Consider the following 16,400-nt stretch of genomic DNA (forward strand, 5'->3'; position numbering starts at 1 on the left):
GGGAGTGGGGTCTCCGCACCACTGCTCACACCCGCAGGCCCCATCCCCACAGCTTCCATTGGCTGTGATTCCTGGCCAATGGGAGCTATGGCAGCCGGTGCTTGTGGCAGGAGCAGCGTGTCAAGCCCCTTGACCCCTCCACCACCTAGGAGTTGCAGGGAGATGGAGCCAGGTAGGAAGCCCCTGACGGCCCTGCCAACCCTCCCCACCAGCAACAGGGGAGTCCTGGGCTGCGCTGCCCATCCCCTGGCACCACCACCAGCAGGGTCCCCTGGACCACTTCCCTCAGTACCCCCAACACTCCCTGATTACCCCCCAGTTTTAGTCACGGGTATTTTTAGTAAAAGTCATGGACAGGGGTCACAGCCCGTGAATTTTTGCTTACTGCCTGTGACCTGTCGGTAACTTTTATTAAAAATACCCGTGACTAAAATGTAGCCTTACATATAAGTAGTAAATTGGGTCCTCAAGATAGCAGGAAGAGGAGATGGCAGAACACACAGCAAATTTGCATTTCAGCAAACGTGGGTGAAAAGAAAGAACATGGAGCATCCTATACCACCATAGTCCATGTTGCCTTCTTTACTGTTTGAATAAACTTTGCTTTGAAGGGTAACCCTCAGAAGACTCCACCTCAAAGGTTACCTGGACTATAAAAAAAAGGGGCAGAAAACCCCAAGGTATCTCTCTCCCCATCTCTCTCTTTCACCTAAGAAGACAAAGGAACCTGCCCTTTGACTCTGGGTGTGGGAGTGGGGGAGATCTTAACCTGAGAATTTGATCAGCCTTGTTGCTGGGATCATCTGGTAAGGATTTTACCTTGAATCAAGTCTAGCTTGTTAAGTTTTAGCTACTAGAAAGCATTGTATCTTTATTTCTCTTGTAACCATTTCTAACTTTAATGTCTTGTGCTTGTAAAACACCCATTTGGGGGGAAATTTGGGACTGGGAGTGTATTGGGCCCACCCTGCAAGTAGTAACCAAGGCTGGTGGAAGCCAGAGTGTTGCTGACAAGTTGTTGGGGTCATAACTGCTGGGTCAAGGCTGTAGCTATTCACAGACACTGAGGGTGTGACCTGCATGCTGTTAAGCTGTATGCGAACAGCCCAGGTTAAGAGCTACAACAGCAAAGCGCTGTGAGGTACCCAAGGTTACAGGACAGGTGGTAACACAACCTCTCATGGGTCTGGATTGCATGTGACACCAGGTTTCCAGCCAGAGGCAAATGTTAGTGCAACAAAAGGCACTAACAATGAGGAAAATAATGTTTGCCAACAGCTGTGGAAGAGAGTGGAGACCATAGTGCAATGAAACACAACTATAGTGATCCATCTTTGAGGTTGCATGAAACTTGATGTAGGTGCTGGGACACTTGCCATCCACAGGCTAGTAGCAGCTTGACAGCTACACAGAGTTTGACGTCAGGAATTAGGTAGCTTTCTGCATGTGGAGGAGGCCGAGAGCGCATGACTTCCATCCCAGTTGTAGAAGAGCTCTTCAGATATTCTGATGAACCGCTCAGTGTTCCATTATAGCATCAAGCAGAGCTGATAGCATAGAACTTCTTTATAGAAGCAGCCATGGATTTATGGATCTCTCAGGAGCGCTTTCCATTTTACTGTGCCTGTTTAATTTGATGGGTGACTGCAATAATATTGTCTATTAGATAAATCTGTTTTAAAGCTAATAGGAGGGCCTAAAGTTTTAAGTATACAGCTCTCTTCCAATCGATTGCTGCTTTTATAGATACGCACTGCTGGGAGATTATGTGCTGCACATTTTAGCAATTGATTCAACATTCATTTGTAAAAGAAGTAAGTTATACCGTGTTGTGGCAGGTATTTTTAATAGGCCAGTAGAAACAAATAGAAGGCATCCATCTTATTCTAAAATCTCCCTTAACATTTGATTACAACTGAGCCATATCATTTCCTTTTTGAAAGTGATTAGTATTAGTAGGAATAAGGGCTGAGATTTTGAAAAAGGAAGATCATGCCACTGATTCATGAGCCTAAAATGGATGTAGGAGTCTAGCTGTAGTTACTTTATAAAATCTCATCATAGAGGTATGGGACAAGCTCTGTAACTACATGATCATTTACAGTTGTTTGCTTGAGTATAAATGACTGCCAGGTGCAACACCCAGTGTGAGCAGACAGTGTCTAAATTTCCTTATACTTTGATCTTCCACAGCATTTTAAAAAGCTATATCTGTTCAGGCAAACTTAAAGAACTATTCAAATGTAGGGCTAACTTCAGCTCTGTGACACCATTGTAAAGTCACAGTAACTCCTCTAGAGCCAATAAACTAAAATCTGTTGTCACATCTATATAATAGAGCAGAATCTGGCCCAGCAATGCTGGGATAAGTACATGGCAATTGAGTGTGTGGCTAAACACACCTTTTGAATAAACCTGCTTCTCTTTTGTTTTTATTTTGCTAGTTCCAAACCATATACAGTGTGTGTAGATCATTTTTTTTTAAATATTTTAAATATACAGTTTGGGCATGAGAGTAGGAACAGATAAACAGTTAGAGGGAGGCTCACCAGAGGAAATGAATTGGAAATATCTCTGAAGGAGGAGAGCATTACTGCTTGGTACACAGGAAGAGGGAGGCTGTTCCAGGCACTGGGGGGATGGTGAGGACGAAAGAAGCAACAGAGATGTTAAGTGGAGAAAAAGAAAGGGAGTATCGAGACAAATGAGTAGACACTTAGGTATAAAAGCTCGGATTAAGAACGAAGGAAATCTGAGAGGTAGGCAGGACCAGAGTGGTACAGAGTTGTGGAGTCAAATTCAGAGGTAATGTGCATTGACTTAGTCCTGGTTTACCTTACACATTTAGGTCAACATAAGTCAGCTTACTTCAATCTAATTGTCAGTGTACACACTACAGCCTTGTACCGCCAACATGAGTGCCCTACTACACCAGCATAATAACTTCACCTCCAAAAGAGGCGTAGGGCTTATGTCGGTATAGTTAGGGCTATACAGTGTCTCTGCAGACACTGTATTACTTACATTGACTGTTGACTGTCTGGCTCTCAACACCCCACACTGCCCCTCTTCAGTCGGTGGAAGCACTCCTGGTGAGGACACACACCACAGACAGAAGGAGGAACTGTGGACATCAGCCACTGGACTAATTACTGTGGTGACTGTAAGTTGACCTAACATTAGGTTGACTAAAGTCTGTAGTATAGTGTAGCCTACACTGGAGCTGGTTCCATCTCGTTTCCACATACCTGCATTGGCTCTGATCGGGCTGGCATACTAAAAACAGCAGTGTAGCCATGGCTGCATGGGCAGTGGGACAGGCTAGCTGTCCTGAGTACAATCCCTTCTGAATCCTCAGCTTCAATCAAAGCTAGCCTGGGTATATCTACCTGAGCTGGAAATTATATCTTCAGCTCCAGTGTAGAAATACCCTTTGACTCCTTCTCAGTTCCTTATAGCTAGTATTTACGCATGCACTACCAAACTCTGATGGAGGCTAAATTAGGGTAACATACATACTGAGGAACCATAAGGAGATGTACCTTAAATTAGAGTAGAAACCATATTAATTTACTCCAAGTTAATTTGTGAGTAAATAGCATCACTTTCAACTCCCTTAGAGATTGGTGTAAATAATTCTAAGGGTTTGTCGACACTTGAAATGCTATAGTGGCACTGCCTACACCGACAGGAGAGATTCTCCTGTCGGTGTAGGTAATCCATCTCCCCAACAGGTAGTAGCTAGGTCAATGGATCTAAGCTGAGGGATGTGGATTTTTCACACCACTGAGCAATGTAGTTAAGCCAACTTTATTTTCTAGTGTAGGCCAGGGCTCAGGCTGTGTAAAGGGAGACTAAGTTAACTTAAATATTATCTCTGAATTCAGACCTTTGAGTCTAAGGGACTCTGAATATGTAAGTTAGTCTAGAGAGTCTAAATTGGCATAGCAGTGACAGAGGGGACTGGAAGAAAGTGTAAGTTAAACAAACTCAGACTCCCTCAGACTCACTTCTTAATTTGGCCCTTGGATTTTGAACCAGATGCAGGAATCTGTTCTTATAGTGATGGACAAGTGGAATCAGTGATGGAGTTGGAATAATGAACTCCAGCATAGAAAAAGAAATGACCCTTCCACTTCTTCTAGAGGGTCCTCTCCATCCTCCTACTTCTCCCACCTTCCCCTTCAACAAGAGATCTAAGGAGACGTGGACAGGTCCTGCAGCCTGTTAGAGAGGGAGGAATGACGCCAGGGTGGGGGACCCAAATGGGGAAGTGAGACTAATGAAATATATAGGTGTGTATGTAAACAACCTTCACCCATTTTCACATATCAAGCCTCAAAGCCAGGCAAATATTGAGGCTTGGTGCAAATGTCTTTCCCAGCCCTAATCAGAACTCCTCACCATGGGAATGACTGTGATATCAGGAACAAGACTGTGGCTCACTGAATGAATCATTGTGGTAGAATAGCTAACTGAAAAGGAGAATGCTGCTATCTTTGTCCAAATGTACCAGTTATTGTGAGCAGTAGGAAAGGAAATGCAGAAAAGATAAATGACATGTGACTAGTCTTCCTAAAATATATTTTTAAACTTTGCCTGATTTTGAGATTGACTCTTTAATGCTGACAAACAATGCCTCTTGCTGCCAAGGGCTGGGCTTCTCTGCTGAGCAAACATTGCTAGTTGTGTTTTAGTTTTGTCATGTCACAAGGACCTAGGAGACATGACTTTGGGATTAGTGATGAGCAAACCTCAAAAGGTCTGGAAACTGGATTTGGTTTGGAGAAGCTCCTAAAGCTCAGATAATTATCTAAATTACTTGAGATGTTATCCTGCTTCACACTCCATTGCCTGAACCTCTTCTCCTGTCTCTTTGGGGACAGTTCACATTCAGCTGGATTGGACTCTATAACTCATGCCTCCATCCTGTGTTTCTCCTCCAGCCCTTGCTTTGCATCTCCACTTTCTGAGCCTTCAACATTCCCATCTCCTTGTGAGTTTGTAACGTGGACATTGTGGGTCTCAGAAGGTTTAGAAGTCACTACTCCATCAAATGTTATCTTCAGATTGCATTAACTCCATGACTTTCACATCTCAAAGGCAATCCAGAACACAATGTTTACTTAACACCCCATATAAGCCCAAGAAACCTTGAAAGAGCAGCTGACTCAGAAAAGACCACACAGTCTTGCGCAATCTTGTGGTGATTGAGTTTGGTTCAGCTGTTTCTTTGCTGGGGGGAAGACTGGGGATAGATTCTGGAGATGGGGATTGTTTTCCAAAGCTTTCAGATTTGGTTCTGAATTTTGGTTGAATTTTTCTCGGGTTGTTCTTTTCCTGGGCAGTTTTTGCCACTACTGAATTAGCCGATGTGGTTTCCTAGTTTATGAAGACAATATTATTTTGAGGATTAGATTGAGACTAACCCTGCATGCATGCATAAGGGGAAGAAGACGAAGGCACAAGATGATTTCCCTGCTCCTATGGAGTAAATAGCATTAATTCAAAACCCTTCCCTGACTGAGCAGTAGGATAGCAAGAGAAGAGGAATGAAAACAGGGCCACGACCACATCTCTGTGCACTCGTCAGCACTCTGGAAAGGAAGAAAAAGATGCATTGATACAAAAGTTGCAGGGTGGCTGCTCTGGCCCTCACTACTTGGAAGCATTTTGCCTGACTCCGGAAACTTGCAGAGGGGAGTTCTCACCTGACCAGTATGTGCTACACCTGCCCCTACTATGTGCAACAGTTATGGAGACAGATATTAGAATAGAAAATTCTATTCACAAGCATTTTTTAAGCTTTCACAAATAAGGTGAATGGAATAGGTAATATGGAATTATTTCCAGAACAGTTCTAACAGGATTTGAAAAGATCTGTCCACATGAAAGAAGGGTGCCCTTTTTGGGTTGTAAATTATTTTTATACAATGCTCCTCTTAACTGGAATGTGCTCTTTTAGGAGAACTGCTTTAATAATACATATACTTGGAAATCGTCTTAGTAATGATAGTGAATTTTATTGACTTATGGTTAATTGTGGCAATATTAGCTAATAATGGGGATGCACTGGGACAACTCCTAGTATCTAAGTGGTGCTTAAAGGTCACTTGAACATGTCAACTTGAATTTTTTTGAACTGACTAATTAAAAATATGCATTCTGATATTATTTGTATTGTGGTGGCATCTAGAGGTCCACAACTGAGATCAGGGCACCATTGTAGTAGGGCAGAGAAACACAGAAGCAGTCCCTGCCTCAACTTGAAGTCTAGAGGCAAGACGGCCAAAGGATGGGATGGGAAATAGACACAGAAAGGCAACGTGATTTTCCCATTGTGATGCAGCAGGCCAGTGGTAGAGGCAAGGAAAAGACCCAGGTCTTCTGACTTCTAATTCAGTTCCTTGTCCATTTGACCATATATGGAACAAACTCATGGGCGTGATGTCATCATGCTAGTTCATGAAACAGGAAGTGCAGTTGAGAATCAACAAAACTATGAAACCGACTCTACACAAGTGGTGTCAAATGCACAGAGTCTGCAAACTGGAAAAAAAATCCAAGGAATATTTGTTTTTTTAGTTTCTTTCACTAACAGCAATGTTAGGTGTTACTTGTAACAACAGTAGGTACAAACTTATCTGACAGAACGGTGACTTTCAAGTTAACTGTCTTTTTAATCATGTGTTAAGATACATGACATTCAAAGTCTGATCTCTTTTATAAAGAAGTTTTCAAATAAAGATTAAAGCAAGAACTAGATCACAAATAAAGATGAAATGCAGCAATTGTCATTTTTATTCAGTACAGTATTTTGTTTAGTTCATTTCTAAAAGGGCAGATTTAAAACTATAAATTGTCTGCAGCATCTGTGTAAATCAGCATCATCTCTGTTCTCACAGATCTTCCTATGCATTTCTGTATAACTAAACTTCCTCTTTCAACCTGTATTTTATGAGACCTGTTTATGACGCACATTCAGGCAGTATGTGTCATTCTCTGGATATTATTCTCAAACATTTCAACAAAATCTGTCAGCATGTGCTTGCTTGTCCCCACTTTGAAGAAATCTGTACATGAATCGCCACTTATGCATGTGAATTTTAAAAGTATGCAATTAACTGCTGTCAGGTTGTTAGACAGTCTGATCACTGTGAACTGACCAATTCTTTTTTACACACACAGTATACTTTCCTTTCCATGTAGTGGCATCTTGTTCTTTTTCCTCTACTCACTTGATTAGATTTGTGATTAGGGTGCTTCCAGGAAACAATTTCATAAATTTATTGAAAGAAATTCCAGTAGTAAAAAAAATCCCAATTTAATTACTGAATTTTGAGGTACCATTAAAACATAAAATTGATAGTGCATATTATTTTAGCTCAAATAATTAAGCTATGTATCTGGCAGTGAACCTAGCGCTATCATAGTTTATTGGTACATAACTTAATTGCAGAAAAAGAAAAATATTGTCACTTATGCCACTGCCGTAGCCTGATGATTATTCTGACCACACAGCCATTTTCTGTGTTATAAAAGACGCATACCATTTTAGCTTCATTGAAAGTGGAAACAACAATAGGCTAGTAAGTACTTTTGCTATTGTGTGGATAAATAAGTTGCTATTTATTTTAACCCAGGCTCTGGCCTGTAGGTTCTACCAAAATATGAATATTTATTGATAATCCTCAATACATTGACCAGTCCTGATCATGGGAAGACACCTAAGGCAACTGAAACTTATTTTTGAACTACTTTTCTTTGCTAGAAAAAGGCTGCTACATGAGCAGAATAGAGATCCATGAACGCAATGTTGACTGAAAGTGATGAGGCACAGTGGCTAACCATAAAAAGTCATCATTTGGTAATAGCTGGCGCACAGTGATGTTAGATAAACTTTTGCATATATTTAGAATAGGAAATAACTAGAGTAACCGTGTGATATGTGGTAGCAAATGGTGACTTTTAAAGGCAATGGTAGAGGTGCCATGCAATACAGTATGATTTTTCTCACACACAAACTTACATGTCCCATGAATTTTTAGCCACACATCAGCATCCACTCCACCCCTCCTGCAGACACAGGCACCACAGAATCTGATATTCTTCAAATTAAAATGTTCCTGACATATTTGTCCTTTTCCTGATTTTAACTATCTAGTAATCCCATTCTGTCTCTGTCAAATCTGGTACCAAAGTAGCATATATTAGATACAAAAGAGTAGATTGAGACTCCAGTAAAGGATTATATGAACAGCGCAATTGAATGGAGCATCCAAGGTAAAAAAAAAGTGGATGTTTAGCATCCACCAGTAGGCAGCTTCTCCCCTCCACCCCAGCACTTCCCACCTGCCAGCAGCCCTGCTTATCAACTCCTCCCACTCAGTTGGGGGGAGGGAGTGGAGCAGGTATGGAGAGTGCTCAGAGGAGGGAGTGGAACTGTGTGGGAAGAAGCGGGGTGAGATGGGGTTAGGGGAAGTAGTGGAAGGGGGGCAGAAACTGGCGTGGAGCGTGGCTTGAGTACCCCTGAGGCAAGGAGGAAGCCGGCACATGTGGCAGGAGCAGTTTGGAAGATCTGTGATTGTGATATGAGAAAATCTGGTGACTAGTTTGAGAAGCATCATAGAGCTGTGACTGTGCTATGAGGAGATCTGCGGCTGAGTCCCATTTCCTCTCTCCCCACCCCCATGTGTATGATCAAAAGAAAGAGATTTGTACATACCTTGAATTTCCAGAGGGCATAATTTCACTACTGAATTGTGTAGCATGTGCAAGTAACAGTGCACTGGGGTTTTATTGCCAGGGGTATTATAAATAGTGGAGGGGGGGGATCTGAGCATAGGTGCTGGGGGTGCTGCCACACCCCCTGGCTTGAAGCAGTTTCCATTATATACAGAGTTTACCATTTGGTTCAATAGCTTTCAGCACCCCCACTATAAAAATAGTTCCAGCACCCCTGGATATGAGTGCAGTCTGTGGATTTAATGTTGGCTAGAGGGAAGTATAGGTTTAGGTGGTATCATGTGTCAGGGGTTCTCAAACTGTGGGTCTAGACCCCAAAGTGGGTCATGACCACCTTTGAATAGGGTTGCCAGGGCTGGCTTAGACTTGCTGGGGCCCGGGTCTGAAGCCCGAGCCCCACTGCCCAAAGCCAAAGCCTGATGGCTTCAGCCCTGGGTGGCACGGTTCAGGTTCCAGGTCCCGTGGCTAGAGACTGAAACCCTTGAGCTTCAGCTTTGGCCCCCCTGCCTGGAGCAGTGGGGCTTGGGGTTTATACTCCCCACCCTCCAGGCAGTGGGGCTTGAGCAGGTTTCGGTCCCCTCTCCTGGGGTTGTGAAGTAATTTTTGTTGTCAGAAAGGGGTCACAGTACAATGAAGTTTGAGAACCACTGTCCTATCTGAAAGTGTAAAGGGCTTGTGAATAGGTCTGAAGTGGTTATTAAATTTTCCAAGTGTGGTATTCTGTTGGGGCAGTAGGCTCAGTGTTAGAGTGTAGGGGAAGCATAGGTGGCACCTCACCATTTTAGTGAAAAGGCGGAGTGGGATTGTGTATGTTCTGGGTGTATTGGGGCATCATTCAAAGAAGGCAGAGTTAGGATTTTGTGGGCATTTACCTTAAACGTTGTATTTCCTGGTTTTCAGAAATTTGAGTTCCGACATTCTGGAAGGGCACAAGCTCTCACCATGCAACCGTAACTCTGTGGTAATAAGCTTTGTGCCATTTAAAATTTCCTAATTACTTAAGCAGGGAAATGTTTGTTATTAGCAGTTGGTGTTCACTTTGACAGTTGTAATCCCCACCCAGGTTTTCAGCTGATGTGCTGCTCTCACTCTCACTCATGCCCGTCACCCCAATCGGGGTATGGGCCGCCAACCACAGATCTCCAGAGTCCTCTATCCTAGGCCATTCACTCTGGCTGGTTCCAGGCATAGCCCATTTTTTTGCTCTCAGCCTGAAGGTCACGTCGCCAGGTATTTCTTGGACAGCCTCTTTTAAAAGAACTAGCTTTTATATAGTGTTTTTCATTAACTAGATCTCAAAGAACTTTACATCATCATCCCCATTGTACAAAGGGGAAACTGAGGCATGGAGAGGTTAAGTGATTTCCCCAAGGCCACCCAGGATGCCAGTGGCACAGCTGGGAATAGTCCCAATCCAGTAGTCTTTCCACTAGGCCACATGATTGCTTATAGAATTTCCTCTATGCCCTTCCCTCCTCCTGTACATTTTGTTACGGTGGAGTGGAGGTCATGGTTGTCCTTTGAAATGTTTGCAATATGTAATTGCTTACATGGTTGGTGAGAGAAATTTCATCCATGGTCTGTGTCCCAAGCTTTTGGCAGTTTTATAGTATGGCAGTTACAGTAACTTTCAGCAGATAAGAGAAGACTGATATGTCTCTCTCCTGCCACATGTATCGCCACCCTCCCAGCCCACCAACATTTCCAGCTCTCCCTCCCTTCCCATTAAGCCATTAGTTGGCACTGGAAAAGCCACTAACATCTAAGTTGCTCCTTGCTGTCTCTTGTCCCATGCAGCTGCATACACATATCCAGGGAGCAGTTTACCAGAGGCCTGCACACTACCTTAGTTGTGTAGCCTGAGCTGCACACTGAGCACAGACCTTCACTCCCAACACTAACTGTCCTCCAGCTGGGACTCCTGCCCCCTGCTTCAGCCGGGCTTCCCCAGTCATGCCTGAGGTCCATGCAGTCTGCCCCTCCTCCAAACTAGGCCTCTCCCACAAACCCCTGGCCAGCCCCTGATCCCAATGCTGCACAGGGATGATGTATAGCTATTCATTTTCCTGATTTCAGATGTATAAATGTATTTTCCTGATTTCAGATGTATAAATGTATACCTTCAGTCTACCCACCTCAGATCCCAGCTCACATGGAGGGGAAGGGAGAGGGGCTTAGACACTGCCTGAGGAGCAGGGTCCTCCAGAGCACACAGTGGGCAGAGAGAGGAATTGAGACCCCTATCGATCCCAGCACGCAGACCCCTAAACTTCTCTGCTATCCTATATACTCTCCAACCCCTCCCATCGTCTCCTCTGCCACTCCCCCTAAACCTTCCCTCTTATTTGAGTCCCCCAGCTCCTCTTCCCTTCCCTAGCACCCATTCCCATTTATCCCCTACTCTATAATATTTCCCATCCCTTGCTGCAGACCCAAGTCCCCCACCCTTATTACCACCTACTGTTGCACCCCAATCACTCCTCCCATCCCAGTGAGCATTCGCATGTGTAATTTATTTTCTTTTCAAAAATAGTTTGAGCCTTCTGAATATTCTGCTGTACTCAGATTACATTTAGCCAAAATGATTAATAAATACATTAAAACCTTGAGAGAGGCAGATTTTTCCCAAATGTTTACAGTTCATTCTCAGATTTCTTCCCAGGGTGGGTTTACACTTCATGGTTGCAGATTTTGAGAGATGTTAAGTGGCCTATTCATCTCAATAAGATTCATCTCTGAAAAAGAGTACCCGATGGAGATGAATACAGCCTGAAACAATAGCTATGTGATTTGTGAACTGCCACGGCGTACACCCAGCAGGGAAATGTGGAGCTGACAGGTGCCCCAGCCCATATTCTGCCCCAGTTCCCATCAATCACCCCTTCATCTCCTTTCCCAGTGTCCCACCCCACCTGCTAGCCCTCATCATCCCAATCCCCCAAACCTTCTCCTCCTATTCCCACCTACTCTTCCTCTCCTAATCACCCTCCCCTCCCAGCAAACATTTGCTTGTGAAATTTATTTTCTTTTTTAAAAGAATAATTTCAGCACCTTCAGCTGTACTCATATTACATTTCCCCCCTTGACAGAAGCAGATTGGAGTAATATCCCTGCTTTTTTGTTTGTTTGACTTCAGATTTCTGCTCTAGGTAGGATTTGAACTCTCAATGCCTGGGGTGATGCTCAGATTCAGTGACTGTGCCACGCCCACTGAGTGGCTCAGGTCCTATGCTGAAAACATAGTTTTCCAGATAGCTGGCCAGTCTCTCTGCACATGCTCAGTGTAATTCATTGGGTGTGATATTAAGAATGTGAGAGTTACAACAAGCCTAACTGGAGAAGCACAATCTTTTTGAAATAACGTTTTGATTTTCCTTCCAGGGGCTGGTAGATGCCATGAGCTCTGTTGGGGTAACTTTGAGTGCTGGGACTCTGGTGCAATGATCTGAGCCCTGTGTTGATTTCCATCTGGGACCAAAAAAAGGTTGCCCAGAATCACTCAGCTTTAAGAAAGGGGGTAGGGACTGTATTTCACTAGTCCTTTGGTCAAATGTTCCCAGCTTTGGATCACTAATAGAACCCTAAACCACCCAAATTTTAATGCAATCTGAGTAACCATGTAGATTTCAGAGCACTCAGACGAGCTGAGATTTAGACAGAAACCTTTAGTCTGAACCTTAATTATAGTAGAGCCGTTGCTCTGTTATAATTATTTCAGCATTGAACTATCTCATTTATCTTTGTAGGAAGACAAATTGCAGCTTGGTATCACCTTTGATTGATCTGAATATTGCTCTAATTGAATTTACTTTTTAGTAGAATGGTGATTTCCTATATCTGCTCTCATAAACAAATTCCATTCCTTTTGTGTCAATAGTAATTCAAGTTTTCTCATGTCATCACTATTTTTTTCTCTTTCTAGGTGATGTCATTGTCTATATTAATGAAGTTTGTGTCCTTGGGCATACTCACGCAGATGTAGTCAAACTCTTCCAGTCAGTTCCTATTGGTCAGAGTGTCAATCTGGTGCTATGTCGTGGATATCCTTTGCCTTTTGATCCTGAAGATCCTGCCAACAGCATGGTGCCACCACTTGCAGTAATGGAGAGGCCTCCGGTAGTGGTAAATGGAAGACATAACTATGAAACTTATTTGGAATACATTTCTAGGACCTCTCAATCTGTTCCAGATGTAACAGATCGACCACCACATTCCTTGCACTCCATTCCAGCAGATAGTCAGCTTGATAGCACATTCCCACCACCTGTTCATGATGATAATGTATCAATGGCTTCTTCTGGGGCCACCCAAGCTGAACTCATGACCGTAACCATTGTGAAAGGGGCCCAGGGCTTTGGCTTCACTATAGCAGACAGTCCTACAGGACAGAGGGTGAAGCAAATTCTAGACATTCAGGGATGTCCTGGTTTGTGTGAAGGTGACCTTATTGTTGAGATCAACCAGCAGAATGTACAGAACCTGAGCCATGCAGAAGTAGTGGATATACTTAAAGAATGTCCTGTTGGAAGTGAAACTTCTTTGATTATCCATAGAGGAGGTAAGTCTAGAAAGTCTGTACAATTAAAAAAATGTATGTGAACAGTTCTAAACGATGGGAACTACTTATCCTTGTCTGCCGGATCGGAAACAGTTTGTTCTGGGAGGAAATATCATTTATTCTGAAAATAATGTGTATATATAATAAGTACTGTCGGCAAAATGTAATCATTTATTGTACATCCTATTCTATGTTTTGAGGCTCTAAGCATACATCAAAATCTCCCTCTCTGTATAAGTGTAACACACTCTCCAAGGCATCCCAGGCCCTTTTAACATTTAATAGCTTGCATGATGGTTGCCTGCAAGTTCTTAGGGTATGTCTACACTGCAATAAGACATCGACCGCTGGCCCATGTCAGCTGACTTGGGTTTGCAGGGTTTGGGTTGCAGGGTTATAAAATTGCAGTGTAGACATTCGGGCTCAAGCTGGAATGTCTACACTGCAATTTTATAGTTCCATAGAGCCAAGCCCCACGAGCCCAAGTCAGCTGACATGGGCAAGCCATATGGTGACCAGACAGCAAATGTAAAAAATTGGGACGGGGGTGGGGGGTAATAGGTGCCTATATAAGAAAAAGCCTGCAAACTCGGGACTGTCCCTATCAAATCAGGACATCTGGTCACCCTAGCTAGCCGTGGGTGTTTTATTACAGTGTAGACATACCCTAAGAGTACCAACCCAACCCAGATGTGTTAGTTAAATCAAGGAGATCAAAATCAGAACACGTGAATTTATCAAAACTTAAAGCTACACTGTCAAGTTTGCTAGACCATTTGACCTAAATTTTTCCTTCTTTGAAAATCTGATGTACAATGGTCAGTGGGTTGTGTCTATTTAAAAAATGGCTTCTAGCAGCTCCATGTTCATGAGCAACCCTGTTATACGAAACCTGTGTATATTCTATTGGGTTTGAGAGGATAGAATAAGGAAACAATAGTAAGAACCAGTTATTTTTAATACCTGTATGGTGACCTTTAATTTCTTTACTTTTAACATTTTAGTATAACAGATTTTTTTTCCTGATTTGTTAATCCTAATGATAAACATCCAATGGCTATTTGTAAAGATGTAAACTGAAGACTAGGAATGGTTCCTTTAATTAAAGTACACCACTGGAAATGATAGCACTTACTCTAAATTAGTAATCCATAGTCACATGTCATTAGATGTACATTACTCTGTGCTGCAAAACAAATAGATTAATGAAAAATATATTTATCACTTTCTTTTTTTAGAAGCAGGAGGATGAGAAGTGAAATAAGTATTAATGTATGCAAATGACAAAAGTGAACATAGTTAAAAAAACTTAAAATTAGAATTCCAAGGTCTATAATGCCTAGTGCAAATCATGCCAGAGAAACCTGATTATTTTTTCTCAAATTACCATATTAATGGATGGAGAAAAATTAGGGAGATTTAATATATGTAGGCTTCAGCTAAGCAGTTGCTACAGTATACCTCTCAGAATCATCTATGAAAAATTAATTGCCATTAGATTGAATATGACATCTATTGCATGGAATGAAAATTGACTGAAAGACTGAGCAAAAAGTAATGGTAAATAGCGATATATGAAGGGAGCAAGTGATGACCAGGAGGTGCTATAGTAGTTTGATTTAGGTCTTGTTTTATTGAGCATCACTATTAATAAACTGGAAGAGTCGGGGTAAACCACATATTGTTTTAAGTCGCAGATGATGATAAATGAGGATGTATTGGGTAGTGAGATATAGTATAAAGGGAACTAGAGAGATTAGAATTACAACAAAAAAGGATTTAACATGGAAAAAATTCAAGCTCACACTTCTCTGGGGCAAAATTATCCAAAATGTACATCTTCAATGGAAGAAGAAAGTGGAATACGGTGATAGTGAACAGCAAATTAAATATGAGCTTATAATGCAATTTAGTGGTTGAAACCTTCAAAGGCAATACACTGTGGCCCATAAAGGTATTAGTCTCTCTCTCTCTGGAACTTCCTCTTAGACCTGGTCTAAACTAAGCTGTAAGTCAATCTAAATTACACTAGTTAAGTAAAATAATTCAATTTGACATATCTTAGATCAACTTGCAACAGTTTCTACACTATGCTATGTCAACGGGAGATGCTCTCCCATCGACATGGCTTCTGCCTCTTGTTGAGGTAGATTACAGACATTGACGGGAGAGTGCTGTCCCATCAACTTAGCGTGTCTTCACCATACCCACTAAATCGGTGCCACTGCATTAATGGTGGTGGTGAAGATTTATCATGGTCATGAAGACATGCCCTTAATCATTGCTTTCACAAGCATTCATGCTGTCCATCTTTTCTTCTGTCTATCAAGAGCTTGGCAAAGCAATGATGTAGAAGAGGACAACTGTCTACAAGTACTAGAAAGTGAACAGTGATAAACAACAAAGAGGGATAGGAGTTTTCAGCATAGTACCAGAGATATAAGTAGGAGTCATGGGTCAAAATAAAATAAATGAGAATTTAGGTTGAATGTCAGGAAATACTTCCTAGTGCACATTCATTAGACTCTCAAAAAGTCTCATACAGGAAATGGTGGTGTCCCCTATTGTTCTGAGTCATCCAAAGCAAAAATGGAGTAATTTAATTTAGGGAAAAATCTTCTAGCAGGAGGATTATAAAATGTTATAATCTAACAGAAATGAGAGAGAAAGTTTCTTGAATAAAAATGTGTCTTTCCACCTCTTTGTTATCCCAGTATGAACAGAGAAAGAGAGAACATCAATATGAAACACAGCCCTAGAAATATTTATCTAAACCTGCTATGATTCTAAAATATTTCATCTATGACATTGATGAAAACAAGTTACACCTCTTCATTACTTTTTGTATGCCATCTTTATTTTTTTATTTGGGTGCATGATGACAGTTGAAATGTGGCCTAATTTTATTTCATTGCACTATGCATCGTGTCTTTAGCGTGTCATTTTTACAAAGACTAAGCACAATGTACTGTTCTTATTTATGTTATTTGCTGGAGGATAGAGGTTGTGTGATGCATATTGGGGGTTTTATCAGTTATTCCTGCATGTTAACCTAAGGCCTGATGATATGATGCAATGGGACAAGTCCAGTTTCAGA

General features: G+C 42.0%; 1 protein-coding gene across 8 annotated transcripts in view; it reads left to right on the plus strand.

Moving 5' to 3' along the window:
* MAGI2 (membrane associated guanylate kinase, WW and PDZ domain containing 2) overlaps positions 1-16,400 on the plus strand; it is a 1,226,839-nt gene that overhangs the window by 1,024,288 nt on the left and 186,151 nt on the right. For all 8 annotated transcript variants that reach the window (XM_075064467.1, XM_075064476.1, XM_075064468.1 and 5 more), the window contains one exon: positions 12,668-13,303. In XM_075064467.1, coding sequence (XP_074920568.1) covers positions 12,668-13,303 — 636 coding nt within the window. The remainder of the gene's footprint in view (positions 1-12,667; positions 13,304-16,400) is intronic.

The sequence above is a fragment of the Chelonoidis abingdonii genome, chromosome 1, assembly GCF_003597395.2.
Source record: "Chelonoidis abingdonii isolate Lonesome George chromosome 1, CheloAbing_2.0, whole genome shotgun sequence".
NCBI classification, from domain to species: Eukaryota; Metazoa; Chordata; order Testudines; family Testudinidae; genus Chelonoidis; species Chelonoidis abingdonii.